General features: G+C 36.6%; 2 protein-coding genes across 3 annotated transcripts; one reads left to right on the top strand and one right to left on the bottom strand.

Annotated features, from left to right (window-relative positions):
- Positions 1-4,430: 4,430 nt before the first annotated feature.
- Positions 4,431-12,717, top strand: vps37a (VPS37A subunit of ESCRT-I). The gene is made up of 12 exons (XM_081362093.1): positions 4,431-4,868; positions 6,281-6,355; positions 6,438-6,555; positions 7,271-7,368; positions 7,492-7,702; positions 8,997-9,067; positions 9,234-9,361; positions 9,577-9,635; positions 9,892-9,960; positions 10,910-11,053; positions 11,376-11,490; positions 11,580-12,717. Exons 1-11 carry the CDS (start codon positions 4,759-4,761, stop codon positions 11,454-11,456), a joined length of 1,164 nt encoding a protein of 387 aa, XP_081218219.1. The 5' UTR covers positions 4,431-4,758; the 3' UTR covers positions 11,457-11,490; positions 11,580-12,717.
- A 273-nt stretch (positions 12,718-12,990) lies between these two features.
- On the bottom strand, positions 12,991-27,935 carry mtmr7b (myotubularin related protein 7b). 2 transcript variants are annotated; one of them, XM_081362092.1, is made up of 14 exons: positions 27,627-27,935; positions 26,942-27,061; positions 26,574-26,736; positions 25,383-25,540; positions 24,603-24,731; positions 24,335-24,469; positions 22,323-22,455; positions 22,124-22,233; positions 21,880-22,005; positions 21,701-21,750; positions 20,602-20,802; positions 18,506-18,640; positions 14,365-14,516; positions 12,991-14,205 (listed from the first exon to the last, which is right to left on the bottom strand). In XM_081362092.1, exons 1-14 carry the CDS (start codon positions 27,648-27,650, stop codon positions 14,147-14,149), a joined length of 1,695 nt encoding a protein of 564 aa, XP_081218218.1. In that variant the 5' UTR covers positions 27,651-27,935; the 3' UTR covers positions 12,991-14,146. The 2 variants fall into 2 exon arrangements, with proteins under 2 accessions (XP_081218218.1, XP_081218217.1); XM_081362091.1 differs by having other exon boundaries at positions 14,393-14,516; positions 27,627-27,895.
- Positions 27,936-27,956: the final 21 nt, after the last annotated feature.

Here is a 27,956-nt window from a genome sequence, read left to right on the forward strand (position 1 = left end):
TTCTTACTGTATTATACAGTGAGGAGGAAAGGGGTATGATCAGAGTGGTTTATATCATATTATAATAATAGATACTGCATTTAATGTATTATGGGAAATTATAAAAAAAGTTTAACTGGAAAGAACAGATATTTTTAAATAATGATTAAGAATTTGTAGTAGTGTTGAAAACAGTAGTTAGTATACTGTAATTAAAATTTGTTAGTTTTAAACATTGACATTTTGAGATAATGACAGTTCTTTTTTTATTTGTAAGATTTTTGTGACATTTTATGTCATTTTTCATGATGACGTTCACATATCTGTGCTTATGGTTATAACTTTCTGTGCGGAAAGTAAAGTTATTGCAGTTGGTTAGATTACAAATAATCTGCAGCAATGGCATTTTATCATGTTTTATTTTCGTATCTATGACAATGATGAGTGTGAAGATTAAGTTTGTATTTTATCAAGGAACAGTTCTGTTAAAATATTTTGACCTTGTAAAGCCTGACTTTTTTTTTTTATGCATATGTGTTTTATGGTTTGTATCATATTTGATACATCAGGGTTTTAGGGCCTTTTAGGGCCCTAGTGTGATATAGTGGGAATTTGAGCTTACACTCAAGGAGGGAAAAATATATATATGCTATTTCTGTTCAAAGATGAAATTCTGATAGCTTGTAAATCAATGAGATCGATGACAAAAGCACAGCAGGCTACTTACATGAAATGCATATAAATATCAGTTGTCACTCTGTATCTCCCATTAATATGTGTTAGTTTTATGATCAAAGCTCTGCAGTTTTAATTGTGAGGGGCTAAACATATAATCCACTGCCATAATGATGATTGAAAGATAAAGTGTTCCTTAAAGGCATATTGTATCATTTGATACATTTTAACATGATTAGTATGAGCTATCAATTAGAGGGCAGAAAACATGTAGAAGATGTGCAAAACAGGTGGTAAAATTGTGATCATTGTTTCGTCCCTAAAGTGGCTAAGGGCATGAGGGCATAAATTATCAACATAATCTAAATTAAACATTTAGACATTCGTCTTAAATATGACAATAGGTTTTATAGAGGTAAACCATGATCCAGTGCGGTAAGTTAACTATTAACACACCTATGTGAACTCCACACTTACAATCATCCATAACACACCTAAAGTTCACCCAAAAATTTAAATTCTGTCATTAATTACTAACCCTGATGTCATCCAAACCCATAAAACTTTCTTTCATCTTCTGAACACAAATTAAAATCTTTTTTTGATGAAATCTGAGAGCTTTCTGTCCACCATAGACATCGCTTGATGGCAATGAATCTCATTGGTTCTTGCACGTCAAGCGAACATGCTTGAGCTTCCTGTTTACATCTTGTGGGTGTTTCTCAAAACCAAGAACGCAAAGAACGGACTTGTGTTCTTGGGGAGAACGCTCTTGCTAGTTGTTCTTGGAAGAATGAACTCACAAGGCGACGAGCACACAGAACGCTGCTGACAGTTTGAGACGATGTGTTCTTGCTGGTATTGCGCAATAATACCCCCGCACAGATGCCGTCTGCAGTTACCCAAACATAACGAGAATTATTGACGATAACAGCCAGGCTTTATCGCCCAAGCCTACCCTCAGCTCAAGGGATTACTCTACAACTGTAGCTACAATGTAATGTATATTCATAACAATAAAGCAACGCTTATGGAGATTCTCACTTCCGAAAACGTTTGAGCACATTTTCGATTCGCCATAAATTTTCGTAAAAATGCCAATATTTGAAATCTACACAGTTGATTTCTCGCATCAAATGTTCTCAGAAGTGAATTTAGTGATGAAATAGTGTACGAAATTGTAGAAAAACGACTTGCTGTATTGACCTGCCTCTCTTTCCTCGAATGTCGAAATGAATGCTGGGATATTTCTGCCGTCAAGTTCACACAAGTTACCAACCGATGCATCCTCGGTAAAATGGGCGTGTCAAGAACACTTCCGGGATTTTTAACCGTTCTTGCCAAAATGCAAACTTGTGTATTGGGACAGTACTTGGGCAGCGACTGATGACGTTTCACAAGTCCACAAGAACACAAGTACAGACAAGAACGCATATTGAGAAACGGCCTGTGTGTTTGAGCTTCCGAAAGAACCAATGAGGTTCATTCTCGTGTTACGCAGCACGTTTGAGCTTCAGCGAGAACCAATGAGGTTTATTCTCGTGTTACGCAGCACATTGGAGCTTCAGCGAGAACCAATGAGGTTCATTCTCGTGTTATGCAGCACGTTTGAGCTTCAGCGAGAACCAATGAGGTTTATTCTCGTGTTACGCAGCACGTTTGAGCTTCAGCGAGAACCAATGAGGTTTATTCTCGTGTTACGCAGCACGTTTGAGCTTCAGCAAGAATAACCAATGAGGTTTATTCTCGTGTTACGCAGCACGTTTGAGCTTAAACGAGAACCAATGAGGTTCATTCTCGTGTTACGCAGCACGTTTGAGCTTCAGCGAGAACCAATGAGGTTTATTCTCGTGTTACGCAGCACGTTTGAGCTTCAGCAAGAAGAACCAATGAGGTTCATTCTCGTGTTACGCAGCACGTTTGAGCTTCAACGAGAACCAATGAGGTTCATTCTCGTGTTACGCAGCACGTTTGAGCTTCAGCGAGAACCAATGAGGTTTATTCTCGTGTTACACAGCACGTTTGAGCTTCAGCAAGAAGAACCAATGAGGTTCATTCTCGTGTTACGCAGCACGTTTGAGCTTCAGCAAGAACCAATGAGGTTCATTCTTGCGTTAGATGTCTAGCAAGCTCGGTTGGGCTTCTGTTTATGTTCGCTGATCAATGTTATGCGAACAAAAGCCTACATTAAATATGTTTATCATATAGTGTCTCTCTATAGCAATAAGAAAAGTGACATCTGAATTCTATAACAATGGGATTTATAGTATTAAATCTGTTAAAATTACACTCACCATGGCCATATATAAGAAAATAACCACAACAATGTCAATGCTTCAACATTTTATTAACAGCATACTAACTACTAATATCAATACTACTACAAATTCTCAAACATTTCTTAAGACAAATTAATAATCTGTCCTCCTCAGTCAAACTTGTCTTTATAAATTCTTTCTAAAAAATAAACTAAATGCAGTATCTATTATTATAACATCATATATACCACTCTGATCATACTCCTTTCCTCCTCACAGTATAATACAGTAAGGAACGTTCATCAATGATGCAGAGCTTATGAAGTAAATCATTACTCTACACCCGATTCACGCTCAGAAAAGAGTATCAAAGCTCTTCATCGTGGGTTGGGAGACTCATCACTTTAGAAATGCACTTCCAAGTTAAAAACTATAGAAATGATCCCTGAAAGTATAGTCTTAACCTTCTTTGAAAGAACCCAGCTCAAGTCTCTTCTGACACTAGATGTCTCACAGACGGTAGGGACGACACAGAGAGAAGTGACATTGAATTCTGAAACAATGGGAGTTCTTAGTCTTAAATCTGTTCAAAATTAGACACTGACTAATGTCAGGTGAATATTAAGCAAACTTTTATTAATACTATGAGGAAAAAATCAGTCATGATGGTCATGTATAAAAAATAGCTAGATAATTTCAGCAATGCTTCAGATTATATGTTTAATCTAAAATTTCAACATTCAGTATTTACAGCATACTACCATAACTTCCTACTGAAAACAGTGTCTCAAATAGAACAGCACAAAGCATACTGTACATTCTTCATATCAGTAATAATAATTTTTAATAATAATAAACTCCATTTAAAATTATTCTATTTTTAACTTTTTCATAAAACCACTCTGATCATACTCCTTTCCTCCTCACTGTATAATACAGTAAGAAACGTTCATCAATGATGCAGAGCTTATGAAGTAAATCATTACTCTACACCCGATTCACGCTCAGAAAAGAGTATCAAAGCTCTTCATCGTGGGTTGGGAGACTCGTCACTTTAGAAATGCACTTCCAAGTTAAAAACTATAGAAATGATCCCTGAAAGTATAGTCTTAACCTTCTTTGAAAAAACCCACCTCGACTCTCTTCTGACACTAGATGTCTCACAGACGGTAAGGACTCATCGCGAGGAAAAAAAGTGACTTAAAAAACAATAACATCTTCATAATCATTAATGCGTCAAAGACTTGTAGCTAAACTAACGCACTTGTTGATTGATGTCACTTATAGTAAACGTACTTTTGCTAATCCAGTGATTAACGTTAGTTAAAGCGCTCGATACACTTAGCATGGTAACTTGTAAGAATGATTTCCCGACTGTTAGGGGCATGTCGTTGTATTGTGTTGTGTAAAATAGTGATATACAGTTATTCTATTGCGTAAAAAAATTATAATTCTCAGCAACCTGCCGTATATGTATATGCTTTTAGAGCCGTGTCTCTTTAAACTCCTCCCTGATGTGAGTGATGACGCGAGCAGCGCTAAACAGCTGACGTCACGCTCGCTCACACGGGTTGTTTTCTTGCGAGCTCGTGTACTTCTTAATCTCTAATACTGTTATTAAAGCCAACAGGTCTTTTAGCGGCTATTTCATTGTTTAATTTAGGTTCCATCTTCACTCATTTAAACGGGTGTTAGGTCGCTAACATTAGTAAACACTAGATAGGTTCGTAGCTAATGCTAATGGTGGCGTTGGGTATTTCTTGAATTTCTGTTTCATTTCGTCAGGCCTCTTAAAACTGACACCGCCGAGAGATTCAAGCGTTAGTTTGCGTTTTGGCAGTCGAGGATGAACTGGATTTTCCCTCTGTCCAAGGGCTCTGGATCGATCCCTCCTCTGAACAGTTTACAGAAACAAAGACAGAGACAGATCGAGTCTCTCAAAGCTGCTCACTCCAAGTAAGTCTCGCTCAATGGCTGTGTCCCAAACCTAGAGAGCTGAATACCTGGACAGCGTTTAGGTAACGTTATTAAGACAGCAGGAGGAAGCTCGCTAGGATTCGAGACAGCCAACATGTACTAACCTATGATTTCAGTATTTATAACACGTGCTCGCTGGTCGGCACGATGACATGAATCAGCCGGAATAAGTTACCCCATGTATGTTGTTGTTGTGTTTTTGTGTGTGCGCGCGCGCGCGTTCTGGATGTGCCGTACATGTTTCAGATTAAAGTATTAGCTCTTCATAGTTTACTCCAGATCCCTTCTTACTCAACAGGATAGGTTCATAAATTAGTGGCACGGTACACCCTGTATTGTTTCTTAACAGACTGATAGAGCCATTTTGTTCCTGAAAGGGTTTGACTTCCTTAGTTCTGACGAAGTGACATTTATTAGTTATTCAGACCACAAAGATCTGGCCCGTTACGCAATGGCGAGTTCATCAAAATTCATCTGAACAATCGATCTTTCAGTTTCGTAGAATGTAACTAATATGAAGCAGTCAGTCTTGATAACAATACTGAAAGTTAATTCTCAATTCTGCGCCAAGAAGATACCAAACGATTCGCAAAATATTATTGACAGTTCCCAAACATGTTTCCCGGACTCCTCCATTGGTCTGCAAAAAAGATAGCCCCGCCCTCAAATAACGTGATTGGCTGAGATTTACTAACAGGTGAAGGCCTGCCGGGCATTTGTATATGCAGTATTAGTGCTTATTTTTTTATGGAATATAGCAGTATTAATGATTGAACATCATCATCATTATTATTTTTTTTTTAATTAATGTAAACAGACGTGATCTTTGATCAAAATATCTTGTAATGACATCTCTTTTGATGTGTCTGATGACGTGTTTACCTGTCACTCACATTAAATCACGCAGATCACAGCAATAGCAAACCACAACGATCCAAACAATTCAACAAACTCTAGTCACAGCTTACACACAACACAAGTCGTTTCGCTCGGACATATTCAGTCATATAGATCTGCCTGCATTGACACCATTATATGAGAACTGAACTGAACGGATCACTGTTTTCTCCAGAGTGGCTGCATAGATAAATGAACTAAATTAACAACTTTTTTTTTTACAACAAAAATGATCCATCACTGAATTTACTTAAGCTGGACTATGACTCTATTTTCTTCTAGATCTGCTGTACAGCCTAAACAGCCTTTGTTGCATTATTTTCCTGTTATCTCTGTAAATCTGCTTTGATACAATCTGTATTGTAAAAAGTGCTATATAAATAAAGGTGACTTAACTTGACAATAGAGAAGAAAATTCTATCGCATTGTCTGTTTCATGCTGACTTTATAAAACAAAAAATGGCCAAAAAATGTCTACTTATTTGTCTCCATAGTCTTGCAGAAATTCAGAAGGATGTAGAGTACAGACTTCCTTTTACTATCAACACTTCAACTATTACTGTCAATATGTAAGTATAAACATGTATTTGGTTTTATTTATTTGCATTTACACATTGTTTCATATAAATTGACAATTGCTGTCATCCACAGCTTACTCCCACCACAGTTCCCTCAGGAGAAACCAGTGGTCAGTGTGTTTCCACCAGTAGGTCATCATTTAGTAGATGGTAATAATGGAACAATGGTTACCAGCCCACTCATAACTAATGTAAGTTATTTGTCATTTTATATGACTTGTGTGAAATCAGTTCTTTCTGCACTGCATGTAAATGTTCTGATTTTCTACCTTCTACTTGGTAAACATGAAATCAATACTTATATAGTCTATGTTTACTTTCATTAAAGTCCAACTGAAATCAAAATTGACCCTATTTACTTTGTTAGCGCATATTACTAGTCTTGTGGTGAAAAATTAATCCGTGCACATTAATACACCGGAAAAAATTGTTTGCCGTCGTAATCTTTGATCAAAGTCTGAAAAGTTACTTCCAGTCTGGAATGGCGTTCCTTCTCTGATGATGTAGGTTTGACGGCTTGGTTTGGGAAACGCTTAACCACTCCCCTCAAACCGTTAGTCTGTAATGAGCGAGAGATGGAGAGGAGGAGCGCTAGAGTAAAACCCTGCCCTCTGTTCAATATTCCTTTTCACTCGGAAATACGTCACAACACTGGAGAAAAGTCGTTTGAAACTTCCGGTTCACGCAGACTTTAATAAACATTCCTGGTTTTATGATTTGTCAGTGCACATTATTAAATTATTCAAATTGTCCAAACATTAATGCCACTTTTCACAATCCAATCAATACCTTTTGGATAAACTTCTCAAGTCAAATGCCTTTTTGTGTTCATTTTAAACTGCATAGCTATCTAAGTATGTATTATGCAACAGTAATGAAATTCTTTTTCTTTTCCCTTTTCACTAGTTTGGAATGCATTCAGATTTAGGGAAAGTTATTCAGAGTTTGCTAGATGAGTTCTGGAAAAGTCCTCCTGCCTTGATGTCAGATCCCAACTTTCCTTAGTGAGTTTTTTATTTATTTATTTATTATTATTATTTTTTACCATGTTACTATAAGTTAAATCATGTCTAATGCGTAAGATCTCTAATTTGTGCGTTTGTTGTTCTCTTTGTCTTGTGACTCAGTATGTACAAACCATCTGGGATGCCTCCTTACCCAACTCAGAGCTTCCATTTTGTTCCTGCCTTCCAACCACAGGATGGTCAGCGGCCTATTGGCCCTGCCTCTGTGCCGCATGCAGGGGCGGAGCCTCAACAAGCCCCTCCCCGACCAGCAGCACCAGCTTATGGACTCATCACAGACCTTCCTCTTCCTGTACCAACTGCTGATTCACAGGTACCTAACGGGCAATCAGTCCAAAATCAGCCAGTTGGTTTACTACTATTACATTCACTGTGTTTTGCACAACTACATCTAGAGGCACTTGCTCACATTGTGTGTGACGCTGAGTACTTGTGTTCTGAACAATGAGAAAGACAACTTGCAATTTAAATAAAAATTCAAACCACATACATTTGTTGCTTGAACTGATTGTATAGAAATCATTTTTTAAGTTAATTTCTGATGTTCAGACCACAATATTATGATTTGGGACGTTGTGAACAAATAAAATAGAAACTAGAGGTGTATCTAACTTAGAGGACATATTTCTGAGCCAATTTCCACCATGACATATAAAGTTGAAATTCTGAGATACTAAGTCTTAAGTCTGAGATAAAAGAGAGTCGGAAATATGAGATAATATAAAATGTCAGAATAATGATCTTAGATAATAATCTTATCTATTATGATTTTTATATTATGTCGTAATGTTTAATCTTTTTTTTTATCTCATAATTAAATTATGACAATGTTAATTACCCATATTAACAGGTTACAGTATCCGCACTGTTTGTATAAGCAGTGTAGTGCTGTGTAGCATAATTTTGCAAAAGATTGTAAATCATAAAATTTGAAATTATGAGATAAAACGTTGAAATCATGACACACCATGTCATAGTAAGAAAATAAAAAAATATTTTATTTAATTAAAAAAATAATAATTAAAATGTAAAATTTTAGATTACAAAATTTACACAAAATAGATGTAAATTTTTTAAATTCAGATAAAATATAAATTTTGACTTTTGTCAATTTTAATTTGTTTACTTATAATTACGACTTGTCATTTTTTATTTTTTTTATCATAATTGACTTAAGTCTAAATCCATTTATTTATTTTTTAATTGAGATAAGATGTCAATTTTTGACTTGTGTGCATTTAAATTTTTTTTATCTTATAATTATGACTTGGCCATTTTTCATTTTATATCAAATAATTGACTTTAAAAGTCCGAAATAAAAAAATAATGAGATCAATCGAAATTATGATATTAAAAGGTAAAATTATGAGAAAGAAAACTAAGACATAAAATGTGCTTCCATAACTCATAGCACACTGAATTGTAACACTCAAAATGCACGATATCTTATTAATCAGCATAGTCTTTTGCAACATAGGCTTTTATGTAGCAACATTCAATAATGGAGGGCATTACTCACCACTTTCTGTGTGGTGTGAAACAGGAACACACATAATTCAATCCACAATAACCTGTAAATTCTCACTCTTGTTGTTCTTCCTTTGTAGTCAGGTCTGAATGGACACATATACAAGATGCCTGAAATCCCAGATACATTTCCAGAACTATCTGAGATGAGGTACGAGACTTCAGGGCATTTGTTTTGTCTTGCATTTGTTTGTTCTGAGGATGAATCAGATCTTGTTGTTTAGGTAGTTTACTGTACTAAAACATACACCAATTACTTTTGTCTATTCTTAAAACTTGACATACTCACATTCTGTCGTCTTGTGTTTGTAATCCAGTGTTTCTCAACTGAAGGACATGAACGATGAAGATGACGTGCTGTTGGAGTTCTTCATGTGTCTGCCTCAGCTCAAACAAGTAACCTCTGACAAAGAAGAGCTGGTCAACAGCATTGTAGAGATGGCCAGTGAGTTTCCTGAGGGCACTGCCAATTGAGCCAGTTACTAACCTCTACATCAGTTTTAGACTAAAGTGGGATAAGTGGGATTTTTCACAGATAACTTGAATCACCAAACTAGCCCTTAAAACTGTAAACTCACACCTGTCACACATTTCATGTAGATAGATAAGTGTTTTTGGTTCAGTTTTGCAAATAACAGAAGGAATATATTTTACTTTCAGAGAAAAACCTACAGCTTGAGCCTCAACTGGAGAGCAAGAGACAAGAGATGCTGTGTAAAGTACGTACTTTAACAAATGCTGTCACAAATACTTGGGTCCAAAATTCTGATTTCATTTTTCATTTCAATTTTTTTTTTTTTTTTATGGTCAGTGTTAATAATGTAATGGTATTAAAAGAGAAAAAATGCAAAGTTGAAGCATTAATTTCATAAGCTGTCTCAGACTTCTGGAGGCCAATGTACATTGTAATCTTGTCACTGTCTTTCCTTTACTGATTGCTAACGATTTTCTGGTGTGTTTTTGTTTTTTGTGTAGTATGAACAGTTAACCCAGATGAAGTCGGTATTTGAAACCAAAATGCAAAGACAACATGAGCTCAGTGAGGTAAACACACATGCAAAGATGGAAAAAATACTATTTTGCATTTATCATTTTGACACCTGATGTCGTGTCCTTTGGACAAGGAGCTGGAAAATATAGTATTCCAGTCTTCATGTGGTCTAATATTCAAAATATCAAACCTCAGGATTTTGCATACCTGTGTTGTGTTTTGCTTTCTCTTTTTTTTATTTTGTATTTTGTATATATATATATATATATATATATATATATATATATATATATATATACATACAAAAAAAGTAAAAAAAAATACAAAATAATAATAAAAAAATATATATATATTCACACAAACACACACCAGTTTTTGAAAGAAGTGTCTTTTGCTCTCCAAGGCTGTATTTATTTGATCATAAATACAGTAAAAACAGTAATATTTTGAAATACTATTACACTTTAATATACTTTAATATTATTCCTGTGATGCCAAAGTTGATTGAGTGCTTATTTATTTTGATTTTGAATGGTTCTTCTTCTGATTCTTCCTCTGAATCTTATTATTATCAATGTTGGAAACGATTTTTGCTGCTTTTAGAAATTTGTTTTGCTGAAACCGTGATGCATTTTTGTCAGGATGTTTTAATGACTAGAAAGTTCAATAGAATAGCATTTATTTGAAATAAAAATATTTTGTAACATTATAAATGTCTTCACTGTCACTTTGATCAATGTAATGTGTTTTTTAAAAAAAAAAAAATCATACTTACCCCAAACTTTTGAATGGTAGTCTATCACAGTTTCCTCAAAAATATTAAACAACACAGCTGTATTCAGCCTTGACAATAATAATAATGTAGGCAAAAGTTGTTTCTTGAGCACCAAATCAGCATATTCTAATGATTTCTGAAGGATCATGTGTCACTGAAGACTTGAGTAATGAAAATTCAGCAGTTTCCTTTTTATAGAAATGTTCATTTTCATATTCCTCCGCCAGAGCTGCAGTCTGAGCGCGCTGCAGGCCAGATTAAAGGTAGCGGCCCATCAGGCTGAAGAGGAGTCTGAGGAGACCGCGGAACACTTTCTGGAAGGAAAGACCGAGATTGACGACTTCTTAGGCAACTTCATGGAAAAGAGAACGGTATTAAAGCAATATTCAGTATGAAACAACAAACAAATTGTTGTTTCATGCGTCTTCTGTGCATCTCCAGTAGAAAGCTATAGGGAAATTGTACAGCACCACACAACACATACAATTAATCATGCTGTTTTGATGAGCATAACTTTATACAGCATTTCACAGGACTAGTGTGATGTTCACGAGACCTTTTGTTCTGCTCCAACTTCCTGTTCCAAAAGGAAGTCAACACAGGAACACTTGTCAAGCCATTGCATCGCATCTTATCTTAAGGTCTGATATGAAAACTTGTGCAACATGATAATGATGTAACCTTCTGTTTCAGCTTTGCCATTGCAGAAGAGCCAAAGAGGAAAAGCTCCAGCAATGCATGAACACACATGGACAATTCCCCTCAACACATTAGATTGAATGTCCCAGTGCTCTTTCCATGGAGGAAGGTACGTTTCCCTCAGCGAAACTCAGCAGTAAAAAAGTGTTTTCAACACTCATGTTTATTAAAAACGTTCCATTCTATTCTTTATCGCAGGTTTGGGATCAATCTACCAGCAGACCGGTGGGCTTGAGACAAGCAGCACATCTTGTGGTCTACAGCCTTGATTGGGCAAACTTAGATACATATGACAAAAAGAGATTTCTGCATCGTTCTTTAATGAAATCAAAATGATTTTTGCACATGATTCCAAAAGTGTTACACTCACAATGATTGAGTAGACCAGATGCGAGTACGTCTGGATGTGCCCAGTCTGGCTGTGACCCAAAGGCAATCTGTCCTTAATAGTGTTCAGAAACAGCCGGAGTTCTAAGCTTATTAGTTGAGTTGATGATGTGACAAATGGGGTTGGGCCTTGTACGCACTTGAAAATGATTTTCAACAATGTTAATGCTGCCGTAAACGTACGACAAAAACATACTGTATTTAATAATGTTGATAAAAAAAGCCTTTATTATAATTAGACATTGTGTTATATGTTTATTTAATTTGATAGGTTAATAAAACATTTAGAATAATCTCTGTTATGGTTTAAGTGTGGTTTTGCATCTTCAGTAACTTTAATGAAATTACACACTGGAGGTATATGCACAGTATATCGGTTGTGAGGTTTATTAAATTCATAGATATTGGAAATTGAATTGGGCTTATTTCTCCTACTTTTAAATTGAGATTGTTTGCCATAGGGCTCACTTAAAAACATCTTTAAGAACACTAGAAATTTAATTACGTTGTTGAATTTAATATTCAATTCTGAAAACAAATATCCATTTCTCATACTCTATGTAATAATTTATTTAAAAGTAATGATTTTAGCGTTCAGTGATTTATTTTTAATATATAGGCGAAAATAGTATTGGATTTTAATTTTGCATTTATCGATTATCTGCCTTAACATGAAAATAAATACTGGTTTATCAGTGTCAGGCAGAATTTTATTATCGGTGCATCAGTTTCTACATAAAGGTGAAATGTGCCCCTTTTCATTGATAACAAGTAGGCCATTTGTAAGTTGGCTCTTTCAAAGCAGTGCAAGGCTGAGTTTGACCGGTTAGGAACAATTCTTTTTACTCTTTCCCCGCCACTGCCGGAATTTCCCGGCTTCCTGTTTTCACTGTTATATGGTAGTGGGCGCTATTATGCATCTTCTGAAAAAGTAGTGAATATCAGGATCAAAACAAAACAAAAATTCTGATTTTCTTAGCTTCAAAATGTTGCTTCTTTTATGGAACTTACCTTCAGCTATTCATACAACCAATCTTCTGGGGGCCATTAAATGTTTGTCTTTAAAAAAAAAAAACACTGGCGGGGAAAGAGCTAATGGCGCTAATTACACATTTCACTAATGTTCATCAAAGAACGACAGTAACTTGAGTACCCAGATACACGCGATACACCACAAGCATTCTCAGTAAAAATTGGCTCCAGATATGCTGTAATTTTCTTTGCTGTTTGTCAAACATTTTATTGAGAGCATGTTTTGCCCTATATTCATATGTTCCAGACAAAACCTACTGGTATAGCTGAAAAGTTAATCATGTGGATGTGTGAGGGATTGATTGTCTATGTGTCAGAGTATGCCTACAGTTACTGTAATGGGAAGTAAATGTAGTGTGGGTGACATACAGTTCTTGTTTTCACATATACAGCAAATTCTCACAATTTCTATTTAAGAGTTCCTTTGAATACAAACGAAACACACAGGTGGGAATCTGATGGTCTTGATAGGTACGGACCAAATTTCATGAGGATATGGGCTATGTTTGGAATGGAATCCTAGCATACTCTTCCTGCTGTATATAGTATGTGAAATTAGAAAGCATTATAAAATGCTATATATTTCAAACAATAGAATGTTACTCTACAGTCATCTAGCATACGTTCAAATAAAACAGTCATATTTCTCAAACAAATAATAAAAAAACCTATTGGTAATCAAGAACGCTGATTAAAAAATGCAGATATTCCAGTTCATGCATTGCTTTGTGGGACACAGTATTTTAAGCCGTGTGTATTTTGGCAAAATGTATGTATTCTGGATATCTGATATATGTTCTGTGTATTAGTATGAGTAGTATGGTAATATGCTGTTCCGTACATAGTTATGGAAATAAAATAACCCAAACCCAAAACTTAAAAACATTACACAAGAAATAACTTTACTATAATGAAATAAGGTCTTATTGCCAGACCATCTTGGATATTGTGCACATAATTAAATATAAATTCACACACAGATTTAAAAATTAAAATTTAAATAACATTAAAAATACAACATAGTTCCCTGTTTGATACTGGTTACTGTGCTTTTATCCCTCATTGTCACCAGTTCTGTTTTAGTTCAGGCGTTTGTTTTGAACACCTTATCCTAATCGGGGTCCTTAGCGTCGTCTCCAGCACTGGAGGAGTGGCTACTGAGGTCAGCCACGCCCGACTCAAAATCGCTGCAGGTTGAAAGGTCATCGGGGTCACCGCTCTTAGGTTGGGCTGCTAGCTCTAGTGGCAGTGTGAAAGGAGGAGTGTGTTTCTCGCTTCTCGGTGTGGTGAAATAGTCCAGTGGGCTGCCGAGTTCACCCTCGCTTGGAATTGGACGGCGGGCCCGTTCAGACAACTTCTTGGTCTTCCTCTCCCCTGAAGTTTTCTCCTTCAGCTCGACAATTCTCTGTTTAGGTAAGCAAATTTGAAGAGGTCAAAGTCAGTCAGCCGCAGTGCAGCATACTGTAATGTGTAGTGTCAGAATGAATCCCATCCCAGAGAGGGCGATGTGTTTTCAAATGCTTATGATACATATTATGTGATATTTATGCATGCATCTGTATGCCTTGTCCAGCGTCCGTCTCCCGTGGTACCTCCTGGTGGGTGCTAAGCTCCTCCTCCAATTGTTGTGACTCCTCCCTTACTGCGTTCAGGCAATCGGCTGGAGACTGTGAAGTCACACTTTTCTCTGCACGGCCGTACATCCCCTTCCAAAACCTAGAACATCATTTCCAGTTGATTAATCCTCTATTGCACAGTGTTACTCAACAAACCCATTTATTCACTTTGCAAAGAACAATGCATTTAGGATGGTAATAAAATGGTTAATGAACCAGAATTAATTTCTTTCTTCTGCTGAACACAAAAAAAGATATTTTGAAGAAAGTCAGTAACCAAACAGTTGATCGGGCCAATTGACTTCCATAGTATTTTTTTTTTCCTACTATGGAAGTCAATGGGCCCATCAACTGTTTGGTTACCAACGTTCTTCAAAATATCTTCCTTTGTGTTCAGCAATTCACACAGGTTTAGAACAACTTGAGGGTGAGTAAATGATGCCAGGATTTTTTTAATTTTGGGTTAACTATCCCTTTAAGTTATGCTTTTGACATTTTTATTTGTTTTCAAAAAAAATATTTAGACCTCGCAAAGATTTGAGAGGCAATTGTCAAAAGGTTATACTGCCGTTGTTTCATTGTGGTAATTTTAACCACCGACTCTTCACATCCTCATCCTTTGGAAGTTTTTACAAAGAGAATTTGCTTTTGCAGAGCAGAAAAAAGCATCTACTCTATTTTTATTTGCTCTATAACAGGCCAAACTGGCCTTAAACAAAACATAGATGTAGCCAGCCATTTAAAATTAGAGGCAACTACTACCATTTTAATCATGATGCAAACATAAGATGCTACACACATGTAGCATAAACGTTTTTTATTTATTTATTTAAATCATATATATATAAAATGTATAATTTCAAGATTTAAAGCAAAAACAGATTGGTCTGACTTTTGTGAAAATTATGCTATAGTTATGCTAAAAGTCACCTGCACAAACAAAAACAGCAGATGGACTGAATGAAAATGAAAATTCTCTCTGACAGTAGGTGGCGCTATAACAGCAGCAGTATAGCGTTTCCTTATTTACCGCTTTACACAAAGCAGGGCTGCTTAAAAACACAACATTTTACGAAGGTAAGAGGCCATCTATTCTGATCTATCCCCTACCCCTATTTCAATATTTATATTTTTCTTCCCATATTTCGCAAACAGTGAGCTTGCTGTGCCTGTTTACAGACTTAAAATAATATTCCCACACAAATGACATTTTGGGAAATGTTTGTAAAGCTGTTTGTGTGCAAGTCCGGAATTATGGAAGCCCGTTTCCGCCACATTGAGTAAAAAAAAAAGATTCTTTAAGTCATAATAATGAGAAACTTTCTCATAATAATGACTTAACATCTCGTAATAATGAGAAACTTTCTCATAATAATGACTTAACATCTCGTAATAATGAGAAACTTTCTTGTAATAATGAGAAACTTTCTCATAATAATGACTTAACATCTCGTAATAATGAGAAACTTTCTCATAATAATGACTTAACATCTCGTAATAATGAGAAACTTTCTCGTAATAATGACTTAACATCTCGTAATAATGAGAAACTTTCTTGTAATAATGAGAAACTTTCTTATAATAATGACTTAACATCTCGTAATAATGAGAACCTTTCTTGTAATAATGAGAAACTTTCTCGTAATAATGACTTAACATCTCGTAATAATGAGAAACTTTCTCATAATAATGACTTAACATCTCGTAATAATGAGAAACTTTCTCGTAATAATGACTTAACATCTCGTAATAATGAGAAACTTTCTCGAAATAATGACTTAACATCTCATAATAATGAGAAACTTTCTCATAATAATGACTTATTTTCTCGCACTTCTACGCACGCGCAAAGCAGCGGAGCAGAAGGGCGTGCCGCACTAGCGACATCCGCTGGTCAAAGTCGTGTAAATGCATCACAGCAAACTTGGCACGCTCTGCAAAACAGTTGTTTTCATTAAAATCTACTAAGATCTACTAAGTGCAATCTGTAGTATAATTAAATAACATCATCAGTAGGCCTAAGTGGAATGCAGAAGCAGGACGGTTACCATGGTAACGAAGGACGCCTGCTGATGCACACCGATGGAAATTGTTACATGAATTTAAAAAACTATCAGATTAAAGTTGGAATATTACATTTATTCGTCAAGTTTAAGTGTAACATCTTCATAAAATATGTGGGTATGTGTGTTAATATAACACGTATTTTGCAGATGCTAGGATATTTGATGTGCAGGTTCATCTGGAAGATATCAATACAGAAATCACCTTTAAGATGTTTATGGGACATTTACACATAAGTGGGCAGTGAAATGGGGAGGAAACGCAAGGTCGAGACGTGTTTTTAAAAGCTGAACTTCTTTTCAATTGAGCGCCGCGTTTTTAGAACGCCGTGTCATGCGCGAGACGCTGCAGAAGAGCGAGCATATGCATATAAGTCCGTCTAGTGCGCATATGCTTAGAAAAGCAATGAAATAGCGCGTTCTGTATGAACGGACCCTTACACAGATTTCCAGATAAGTGTTCTTAAACAGATTTGGAAAGGTGTGCTGTCTTATCATTCCTCCGTCTATTTGAAATCCATGGATCACCCTTCTGCTGCTTGTTCATAGGGCCTACACAAAAATACAAATGAATATTACAAATGAATAAAAGACTATCTAGCTATGGAAGCCCGTCTCGTATACTGATCATTTATCATTAATGTTATTCACTGCAGAGCGTGCCAAGTTTGCTGTGATGCATTTACACGGCTTTAACCAGGGGATGTCGCTATAGCGTGGCACGCCTTTCTGCTCCGCTGCTTTGCGCATGCGTAGAAGTGCGAGAAAATAAGTCATTATTACGAGAAAGTTTCTCATTATTATGAGATGTTAAGTCATTATTATGAGAAAGTTTCTCATTATTACGAGATGTTAAGTCATTATTATGAGAAAGTTTCTCATTATTACGAGATGTTAAGTCATTATTACGAGAAAGTTTCTCATTATTATGAGATGTTAAGTCATTATTATGAGAAAGTTTCTCATTATTACGAGATGTTAAGTCATTATTATGAGAAAGTTTCTCATTATTACGAGATGTTAAGTCATTATTATGAGAAAGTTTCTCATTATTACGAGATGTTAAGTCATTATTTCGAGAAAGTTTCTCATTATTACGAGATGTTAAGTCATTATTATGAGAAAGTTTCTCATTATTACGAGATGTTAAGTCATTATTACGAGAAAGTTTCTCATTATTACGAGATGTTTAAGTCATAATTACGAGAAAGTTTCTCATTATTTTGAGATGTTAAGTCATTATTACGAGAAAGTTTCTCATTATTATGAGAAACTTTCTCATTATTATGAGATATTAAGTCATTATTATGAGAAACTTTCTCATTATTATGACTTAAAGAATCTTTTTTTTTTTACTCAACGTGGCGGAAACGGGCTTCCATACGGAATAGATATCCGCCAAAATAAAACTTAAAACAGTTCCCATTTATGGCCAGTCAACCAGTGCATCTCTATTTTCTATTAGGGTTCAAATCATCCCCTGGGCCGGATTGGGCCGTATGTTTGACACCCCTGGTCTAAAGTCTATTTTACCAGTGATAAGTGTAATAAAATGGTTAGCATTATATTGTTATGTTAGCATAACAATAGCTTTGTTCTACACTGTTTTTACCAAGTAACTCTTGTTTTTACCAAGTAACCTTGACACTTCCTGAATTCACTCGACGAGGCTTACACGAGAGGTTATTTATTCAACTGTTAAGCATATAGATATCTTAAGATTGGATTAACCTAAATTAAATCATTAAAAGGGACAAACCACCCTAGTACTTTTTTTAAAGTCCACGAAAGTGCCTTGGTGTATGGTTTTTCCCCCACCTTTAACTCTTATTTAAAGAAATTCAAAGGTGTCACTGCAAGCCATTTTGTGTCCAATATGGTTTCATTTTTCACGTTCCCATTCTTACAGTATGGGCCTTTGTCATCTCTGAGCCAATTCAGAAGGAAGCACGACTATTGTACGTCGTGAAGGAAGGTTAAAGGATCATTTAAAGGCATCAGGGACATTCAAATTGGGTTGACTTACTTGAAGCAGTAGGCAGTGGTGAGAGGTTTCAGAACACCCTGTGTCTGGCTGTGGTCTATCCTGTACAGAGGGTTTGTGTATTCGGCCCTGTTCTCCCACAGGTGCGGCCACAAAGAGTGTGTTCGCTCTTGTAACCTGCATAGTGTACAAAGAGGGAGATTGAATGAGTAAACTAGCACATTAAGGTAATGAAACCAAGCTGATCCAACAGTTAGATTACCTTTTGTTTGAAACTCGATTTTTTGGTAAGCCCTTGACATAGAATCGAATCTCAACCTCAGTTTTTTTATTGCTGTAGTTGGTTACAACTTAAACATTCATACATATAAACAAATTTTAAATGAATGTTCAGTCTAAACTCTATTGTCATCAGTAAAGTCTTTTGGATATTGAACTCTTGAACTAACCCTTTTTTGAAGAAGTATTGGCATGTTTGTCTAGTCCGCTTTGCAGCTTATTCTGCCAAGTACTGGCCACTCAGACAGGAAAAGAATCTAAACATGTAAAGCAATGAACCATAGTTCTCAGACAGGCCTCCACGCCATGCAGACATCTGGCCTAGTTTTTCGGGGTGTTGTACACCGTTGGTACTAGCTGGTTTTCAGGTCGAATGAGCAAGCTGAATTAGCGGTGCCCATCTGTGATCACTCTTATTGGCTGTTCCAGCTTATGCCTCGTTTCCACCGGTACAGTACAGTTCAGTTTGGTACGCAATTTTTGCCATTTCCATTGTCAGAAATTGTGAATGGTACCCTAATTCTGAACCGTACCACTTATTTGGGACCCCTCCGTTGGGGTACCTAGCACAGTAGTCCGGTACTAAAGGGTGGAGCTAGAGTCACTGCAGAACGTTGATTGGTTGACAGAGAATCGTCACTTGTGCGTGCTTTTTCCTTGCAGCCTGCAGCCTTTGCTCAAACAAAGCTTGTCTTCTTCTTGTGACAAAAAGCCACATGCCAAGAAGCAAGAACAAGATTTGCTGTATGTCCTCCATTGTTGTTCACTGTGTCGCTTTCTTCTTCGCGCGAGAATGACGTGGATTGCTACACCACGCCTATTAAATAAGGGTACCGCTGGTGGTGGAAACGCAAGCCGGATCATGGCTTACCATCCCGAATCGTACTGTGCTGTACTGTACCGCTCGGTAGAAACGAGCCATTTCATTCTCATACGAGAAGAAAAACAAATATTTGCTGGTCCTCAGCTACACCAGCTCAGTTTTGCTGGAGAACAGTATGGCTATGCTGGTCCACCAGCTGGATTAGCACTATACCAGCCCCAACAGCATAAACCAGCCTGGACCAACATGGAATTTATTCTGGTTTAAGATGGATAAGCAGGGTACTACTTCCAGGTTCTGAAGTGTATATCTGATGGACACTTTAGCATCCCATGATATCACAGGAGAGGAGTTGTGAATAGCAATGAGGCATCACGTAATACATGATTTCGGACGCAGCATTTTTTTATGGTTTGTGTATAGCCATAGTCCTAGCTCTTCTGGTTTCCCATTTTGAATGACAAATACTGACCACTGCCACCTGCTGGTATGGAGAGGTATTTCCTCTCATGCTGATGCAGTACGTACATAGTGGTTGGACATTGTCTGTAGTCTTTGCAGTGTGTTCAAACAAGTTTTTGGTCCAGACGCAAGCAACATGAGTTGACACCACAATCAGCTTTTGTCCCTACTAGTTCTTTGATCTTGGTTTGTTGTGTCTGGGCTATTAAGAGCTGTCATAAAATCAACCCGGCACCATGTGGCCCGTTCATAAAAACCTGTGCACCTGGACTCACAAAAGTTACGTAGCAATAGCATCGGTTTAGATCCTGCCATTTTTGGCCAATTTGCCAGTAAACAGACTGTGGGCTATCTATCCTAGTACATCTAACACATCCCAGTTCAAACACATATTTCTGTCAAAGCAGTGACCTAGCAGTTATCCTACATGCTATCACATGTTGCAAGTCTGCAAGTGCTCATGCAGCTGGAGCGAGTACAAGTCTGGCAAATTCTGCTGATTCTGTTCACCCCCTTCCCTTTCCACTATCCATATCCATGAAAAAAAGTGGCAAAATGTAGTTGGGTTTCTTACCTCAAGTCTTTCCTTTCTTTCTGGCAATTGCCAATGAAGTTCCCGTACTGGCAGGAGTAGATGTGTGTGTGTAGCTGTATGAGAAATCGCTCATTGAACTCAAACGCACAAGGGAACTGCTGCATCAACTGCCACACACACTCCAGAAACTGGTCCATAACTGGGGAAACCTCCTTAGGGTCACCGTCAAGATGAGCGTACCTGAATGAAGATTTTATGGTAACACTTTTTTACGACAGTTCACTTAAGACATTCTACTGACTAGAAGTAACTTTGCAAGTACAAATCAACTTATTCTACTAACCCAAACCCTAACTGACAATCTATTAATACACTAATGAGAGTTAGTTGACATGTAGTTGAAAATTAATGAGAGTTAGTTACCTGCAAAGTTATAGTTATTAGAATATTTAGATAGTCCACTGTAGACGATTTGCAACTGATTTTATTAATAAATGAAGATGAAATGTAATTATGTAGTAGATGAAATAGTAGAAGTAATGATATAGTTCACCTTCCAAAAATTCTGTCATCCTTTACCCTCATTTATTCCAAACCTTTCTATTCTCAGATTTCATTTGCACTTTTGCATATTTCAGTTCGATGTGTCATATTACAAAACAAGAAAGGACTAGCAGTGTTTGGTGTCAGTGACATCACACCAAGACATGCCAAGTTTGAATATGCATGTATGCAAACTACTTTAAATCATTAAGTAACTTGTGATCGTATGACTTCAGAAGACTTGTAATATGTTGGAGTTGTATGGACCACTTAAATTATACCTATGGTCACTGTGAGCTTTTGCTATATGGGGGAAAAAACAGTTTGAACATTCTTGAAAATTTCTCCTTTGTTTCATAAGAAAATTTCCATTTTTTGGTAAACTGTAGCATTTCATGCTTAGATTGTAGTGGCTCACCTAAAGCTTAGAGACACACAGTCTAACACTGTATACTGTATGACTGATGGTTTTGTCACAGTATCTGTTATGGATTGAGTAATGAGACCTTTCTGGTTTTGCATGTCATCCATGTACAACAAACACTGTAGAAGAGATTCACAGAAAGCTGTTGTAAATTGAAATAAAAAAACAAACCTGTGGGAAAACTTGTGTCCAAATGACACCCAGTCCTTTTCAATCAGAACCTATAAGGAAGAAGACGTGTTTAAATACTGAAAAAAAAAAAAAAAAAGATACAAATTTTGTTTTTATAGATGATGTTAGACCAGCATTTTTTGCGAAGCAAAGCAAAATGTATCAATCAAAGTTATTACCATCAGTCCCTTGATAGTTCTGTAGTATGAATCTAGTAGCACACTAGCCACCGAACAGGCCTGAGCGGTTCTGTCCCACCCGTCTGAACAGTGCACCAGGACACTCACTCCATCCTCCGCCACTGCCTGTGGACACACATGAACAGAATAATACATATGTGATTATGTCAATCACATGCTTTTCAAACTTAGGTTTTCTACTTGGGTACTAAATCATCTTTAAAACTTTCTAAAAAAGTATTGCCTTTGCAATGAAGACTCCAGCATCTAGTACAGCTTTGATGTGTTTTAGCCACCCAGAGTTCTCTAGACCCCAGAGGAAATCACTCATGGTGGGAGCCACGAGATCACCAACTGCAACAAATAGACAGAAAAGGTGCATTTCCATATGGATAGGAAGTGATCACTGCTGGTACAGGAGTAATAATGATTAATCTGCCTACCATCTATAAGCTTCTGTTGGCTGTTCCTCATGACATGGATGTTTTCTATGCCAATGAACTGCAGTTTTATGTTAGTGTAGTGGTCCTCATTCTCATAGCCCTTCCCAGCAGCACGATTAGCCACGGCATTCAGCTGAAAACAGTTACAAACAGCGTTTCAAACTCACAATACTGTTAGTATTTTGGATTATTTACACTAGAGGTCGACCGATAGTGGATTTTACCGATAACGATAGCTAGGTTGGGCCATACTTGCCGATAACCGATTAATGAACCGATAGTTTCATAACAAATTGCACCTTGATCATTCATGTTAGTTTGATGGTTAACAAATGGTAAACAAATAAAAACCTTAATTTAAAAATGTATTAGTACATGTTAATTAACAAACAAACAATGAACAATCCTTATACAGCAGTTATTAACCATAGTTAATGTTACATATGTAATTTTATTGTAAGTGTTATCATTTCATATAAATCCAAACAGTCATGCTTAAAGATGGCCAACTTTAAATATCTACAACGCCAGAGCATTGAAATGACATAAATATTACATGTATAGTCTCACACTTTTGCTTCTATTTTATAAACACTTGATGATTATCTAATCAAAATAACAAAATACATATTAAAGTGATGATGAAAAAATAACCGAAATCGAATGCTTTTCTGATTTATGTTTCTGTCGGCTGTATGAACATATCAGTTTGCTATCTTACGTCTCTAGCTTTAAATATGCATTCGGTTCGGACTTAGTTTATTTTTGTCAGTGTTTTAACCACTTGAGGTACTGGTACTAATGTTAGCGTCCTCTCAGCCTCGAAGGCAAACAAACAAACTGTTGTGCTGTTCTTTCTCTACTAATGCAGCATTTAGTCAACAAATTAATCGCTTTATAATGATATGAAAAAATACCTTTTAGCTGTTGGTGGTTTAAACGCGCATCTGAGCGCTCTCCACGCAGCGTGTGCTCTCAGTGCAGCACGCAGAATCACGTGTGGAAATAAACAACACGAGGCATCAGCGATAGTTTGTATTACACCTCTAGAGGCCGCTCTTGTACTGCATGATGCCAGCAGAGCCTTCTCAGCTCTCTCTTACTGTGTAATGAATGACAGCGCGCGCTTCTCAGCCGCTCCAGCAACGGACGCAACCAGGAAAAACTATCAGTAAGTATTTTTGCCGATAACGATAGTTCCACCAATCAACTATCGGTGCCGATTAATCGGCAAAACCGATGAATCGGTCGACCTCTAATTTACACTATGGTACATTATGGCATACTGGTATAGTTATGGTAAGGTACATTATAGCATAGTACATTACAACGAAAAATAAAGGGGGGGGGGGTGGCGGTGCTTAAATGTCATGAAATTGTCACTATGCAAAAATGCAAAGCACATATATATATATATATATATATATATATATATATATATATATATATATATATATATATATATATAATATATATATAAAGCCAACAAAAGATTGGGGTCAGTTAGATTAACAAAAAAAGAAATGAATACTTTTATTCAGCAACAATGCATTTAATTGGATCAATAGTAATAGTAAAAAACGTTCACATTGTTACAAAAGATTTATATTTTAAATAAATGCTGTCTTTTAAACTTTCTATTCATCAAATAAATGCCTCACAGTTTCCACAAAAAAATATTAAGCAGCACAACCGTTTTCAACTGTGATTTACTAAGAAATGTAACTTGATCACCCAGTCATCATTAAAATATTTTTTTATATGCAAATACAAAACAATTGTTTTAAATTGTAATAATATGTCAAAATGTAACTGTTTTTACTGATCAAATAAATGCACCATTTGTAAACCTAAAAGACTTATTTTCAAAAAAAATCTTAGCCACCCCAAACTTTTGAATGGTTGCGTATAAACAGACAGACAGATAGATAAGAAAACTTCCAAACTACCCCATCTAAATCTCAACAGCTTGTCCAACCTTTTTGTGTGTGTGTGCGTTTCTAATCTCTCACCTTTGGCCTTGTGTCCACCACATACATGAACTCGCTGACAGGGTTTGACTTCATGATGGCCTGCAGCATCTGCTCATCGTCTGAGGAGCGTGCACTGAAACCAGAAAGAGGCTGACTGCTCCGACAGATTGATGCCTAGAAAAGCAATGGTGAGAGAATTTAAAAAGTGGGGAAGTGAAGACAACATATAACATATTAAGTATAAAAAGTAAAAGCCAGCAAAGGGTTACTCTTGAGTTTAAAGGAGTATCATTATTTTTGCACTTACACTGGAGTCTCTGTGGTAATAGGAGAGAACAGGAAGACGTCCTCGACTCCGGAACTTGGCACTGCCCACAATGACAGCAGGAGAGACTGACTTAGGCACATACAGCTCCGACGGGTAAGTGTCACACAACTGCCAATCAAAATATTTAGATTACAACTATTGTTCTACATTCTTAAGTTCAACAGCGGCCCTGTTTACTTTAGTAAGAAACATTCCTGTGCTTATTATACAAGATACATCAATTAATTTTTTATCAAAATATTGCTCTGTAAAACCATCAGCTCTAAACTTGCTAAGCAATGATTCATGCTTTTGCAGAAGACGCATTTTCATGTGATTTCAATTTAATTTTTTACAAAATTGTTTACTAGCCAAACCTCCATTGAAGAACTGCATTACCCATAATCCTGGCGAAAAATTCACCAATCAGAGGTGTCGCTGTTACCATCAATAACTTGATTACAATGAGAATCTGGATGGCTTTTATTTTATCCACAGAGGAATGTAAGTCATAGTTTTGAAACTACATTAGGTTAAGCAAATGACAACAGAATTTTGATTTTTGGGCGACCTATCCTTTTAAGTACATAGTCTTCTACCTTTGTTCAGTATTCATATACATCATAAACAGAAAAAAAAAATCCACACATCACATTTAATATTGTTTTTGGCAGTATAATTTAAGGCGAAAAACTCAAACATTGATCTTTGAAATTTTGTGGAAAAGGAAATCATGTTTATTGACCCTGAGGATGAACAGGCATCTGAGCTCATACTGACTCTGTGCTCATGATTGGCTGCTGTGGCATGCCAGAGGTTTCTGGGTATTCCCATTCGAATGAATTCGGCCTTCAGGTCGATAAAGGCCCAGGCCTTTTCCCTTAAGTCTTTATCCAGGTTGGGGTTAAAAGAGAAGCAAAAAAGCTCTCCATAGCGCTCTGCAAAAGAGAGAGAGAGAGAGACATAAGTAAAAGTTAATTTTGTGAGTGTGTAGGTCCCATGGGCAAAACTCACAAAGCTATTTAGATCTGTGCTCTGACGTTGCCTAAATTTCACAGACGGTGTATTTCATAATGCACTGTGATGCAACAGCTAAGACCTAGCATTGTCCTAGCAAAAAAGCTACAGTGTTCAATTTTCACAGAAGAAAATGTACGGATCATTAACTATGCTTCGCCAAATCATATGTGAGTAAATTTGTTACATGACTTCAAAATGGATGCTCACAGCTGACAAGACACTAGTTTAAACCATTTCTAGTAAAATGGTAGTGATAGAGAACTACTGTAAAAATGCTAGAGTAAAAACTTGATTATTGGTTACGGGGAAACACTGTAAATGGCTTAACATCACATTATATGCATTTTAAAATGTGAACAAACTGACATATTTATGGTTTTTAACAAGTAAAAACTATTTACGGTGAACATTCCAAGAAGTCTCAGTGCGACACATCACATATGATTACATTTTATTTAACAAATTTTGTCTTCTTTTTTCACTAGTAATGTACATCAGGGAGTTTTGTGTCACATTTTCTATTACCGACATTTATTTATTTTAGTGCATTTACCTGATGGTCTTTTGTCTGTGTCTGTGACCCTGTGCATTTGAGACCTGGCCATCTGTCATGTCATGTGAGTTTCTATTTACCATATTTTTTTTAATGAATTTCTGGCAACCACAGCTGGCAATCTAGAAACCCCCTAATTTTAATACCTAACTAAACCCTAAAAGATAAATGAAAGCCAATATACATTCTGCAACGACTATTCTGTGACGTTTTAAAGGAAACGGTGACTGTTTTGTACCTGTGCACTTTTTTACTTATAATATGCATTTTACTTTACCTGGATGTACAAAAAAAAATCAAGGAACCCCAGCACACTATCAGTACTTGCAAATGAGTATCAAAAAAATATATATTTTTTAGCAACGTTTCAGTCTCACGACCTTCATCAGGCACTTTACCTGGATGTGAAAGACGAGTGAGGGAAGCCAGCACATCTGCACAGTCCCTCTCCTGTGGGATCAGCAGCCTATAAACATGGAAGTTCTTACAGCGGATAATGAGAGGGCTTCCTGATGGATTTGTCGGGAGTCTCTCCACGTTACTCATCAAACTGTGCAGAATCTAGCAGAGCAAGAGAGATCTTTAATGTAAAACGATTTATAGCAGATAAAAAAAAAAACAGAATAAGGCGACAAAAAATGCAGTTCTAGCAATTTATAGGAGACCAGTTAACATAGTGGATGACTTGTGTCACTGTGGTTTAAACAACTGGGGTCATTTTCAAGAGGAAGCTTGATTGTCTGCATGGAAAGGTTTCGATTCCTACCCAGGTCTCTTTGCGGGCCTCCGAGTTCTCTACAAATATAGTGTGAGTGGAGGAGAGGTATAATGTTCCCACCATACACTTCCTGGGGGTCAGCTTATCAAACATGCGCACATTTTCCACCTGGAAAACAACAAATCATAAAATATAATTTATATAAAATGCTACCAACCTTGTGATGTACATTATATATTGTCAACTAAAAAAAAGAATATCCTACCCTACCAAAAAAATATTATGGCTCAGAAGGTCATGTTAATTATTGTGCAATAATTACAATCACAATTTAGCTAGGGCCAGATCATCTATGTAACGTTACTTGTCCTAACCTGGATTATTTTGCCCTTGATTACATTAAAATAGTAAAACATCATTCTAAAGAGTATTTATTTAAAATTAAATGACATCTGCTGACTCTCATGGTGCATCAGTAGTGCTCAGGCAGAACCATTCAGATCTTGTTACAATGCACTATAATAGATGAAGGAAAATGGGGGCTTCGTTGTGGCCTATCATTGAGCTTATTCTGTCAAACCATTTATTTTACAAAAGATTATTTTGGAAAACACATATTACGTTTTTTTTCAAAGCATATGCTATTCAAAATGAAAAAAATCAAGAGGATGGATGCTGCATTGAGAGCTATCATTAAATGCCGGGTCGGGACATAAAAGGACATCAGCAGTACCTTTGGTGTTCGGATGTGCTCCATTCTAGAAACGGCCGTCCAAATGATGCGCAGAAAATTAATCCCAACCGACCGGGCTATTGGCTCTTTATCAGGTCAGTAGAACAGAGCAGGGCGTCGCATGTTGGTTAAAAGAACACCATTAGATAATAGTATAGCCAGTTGGTAGTGTAATTCAAGCCATGGTTCTGGTCAAAGTGAGGAGATCCGCCGTGCGCTCAGACTGGTACACGGTGGACAACCGCGCGCGCACACACACTACGATTCCTACTATGGCGACGGCTTCCATGAATATTACCTACGTTGTGTGACGTTAGTCCAATAAGCCTC

Source organism: Scardinius erythrophthalmus (genome assembly GCF_964197995.2).
Source record: "Scardinius erythrophthalmus genome assembly, chromosome: 3".
Taxonomy (NCBI): Eukaryota; Metazoa; Chordata; class Actinopteri; order Cypriniformes; family Leuciscidae; genus Scardinius; species Scardinius erythrophthalmus.

Bases quoted from the DNA above. Each gene is read 5' to 3' on its own strand.
- vps37a (XM_081362093.1), top strand. From the start codon at position 4,759: ATGAACTGGATTTTCCCTCTGTCCAAGGGCTCTGGATCGATCCCTCCT. The intron at 7,369-7,491 runs GTGAGTTTTTTA...CTTGTGACTCAG, and splicing joins TCAGATCCCAACTTTCCTTA to TATGTACAAACCATCTGGGA. The intron at 9,636-9,891 runs GTACGTACTTTA...TTTTTTGTGTAG, and splicing joins GACAAGAGATGCTGTGTAAA to TATGAACAGTTAACCCAGAT.
- mtmr7b (XM_081362091.1), bottom strand. From the start codon at position 27,650: ATGGAGCACATCCGAACACCAAAG. The intron at 24,470-24,602 runs GTAAGTGCAAAA...TTGCTTTTCTAG, and splicing joins ATTACCACAGAGACTCCAGT to GCATCAATCTGTCGGAGCAG. The intron at 22,234-22,322 runs GTAGGCAGATTA...TATTTGTTGCAG, and splicing joins CCAACAGAAGCTTATAGATG to TTGGTGATCTCGTGGCTCCC.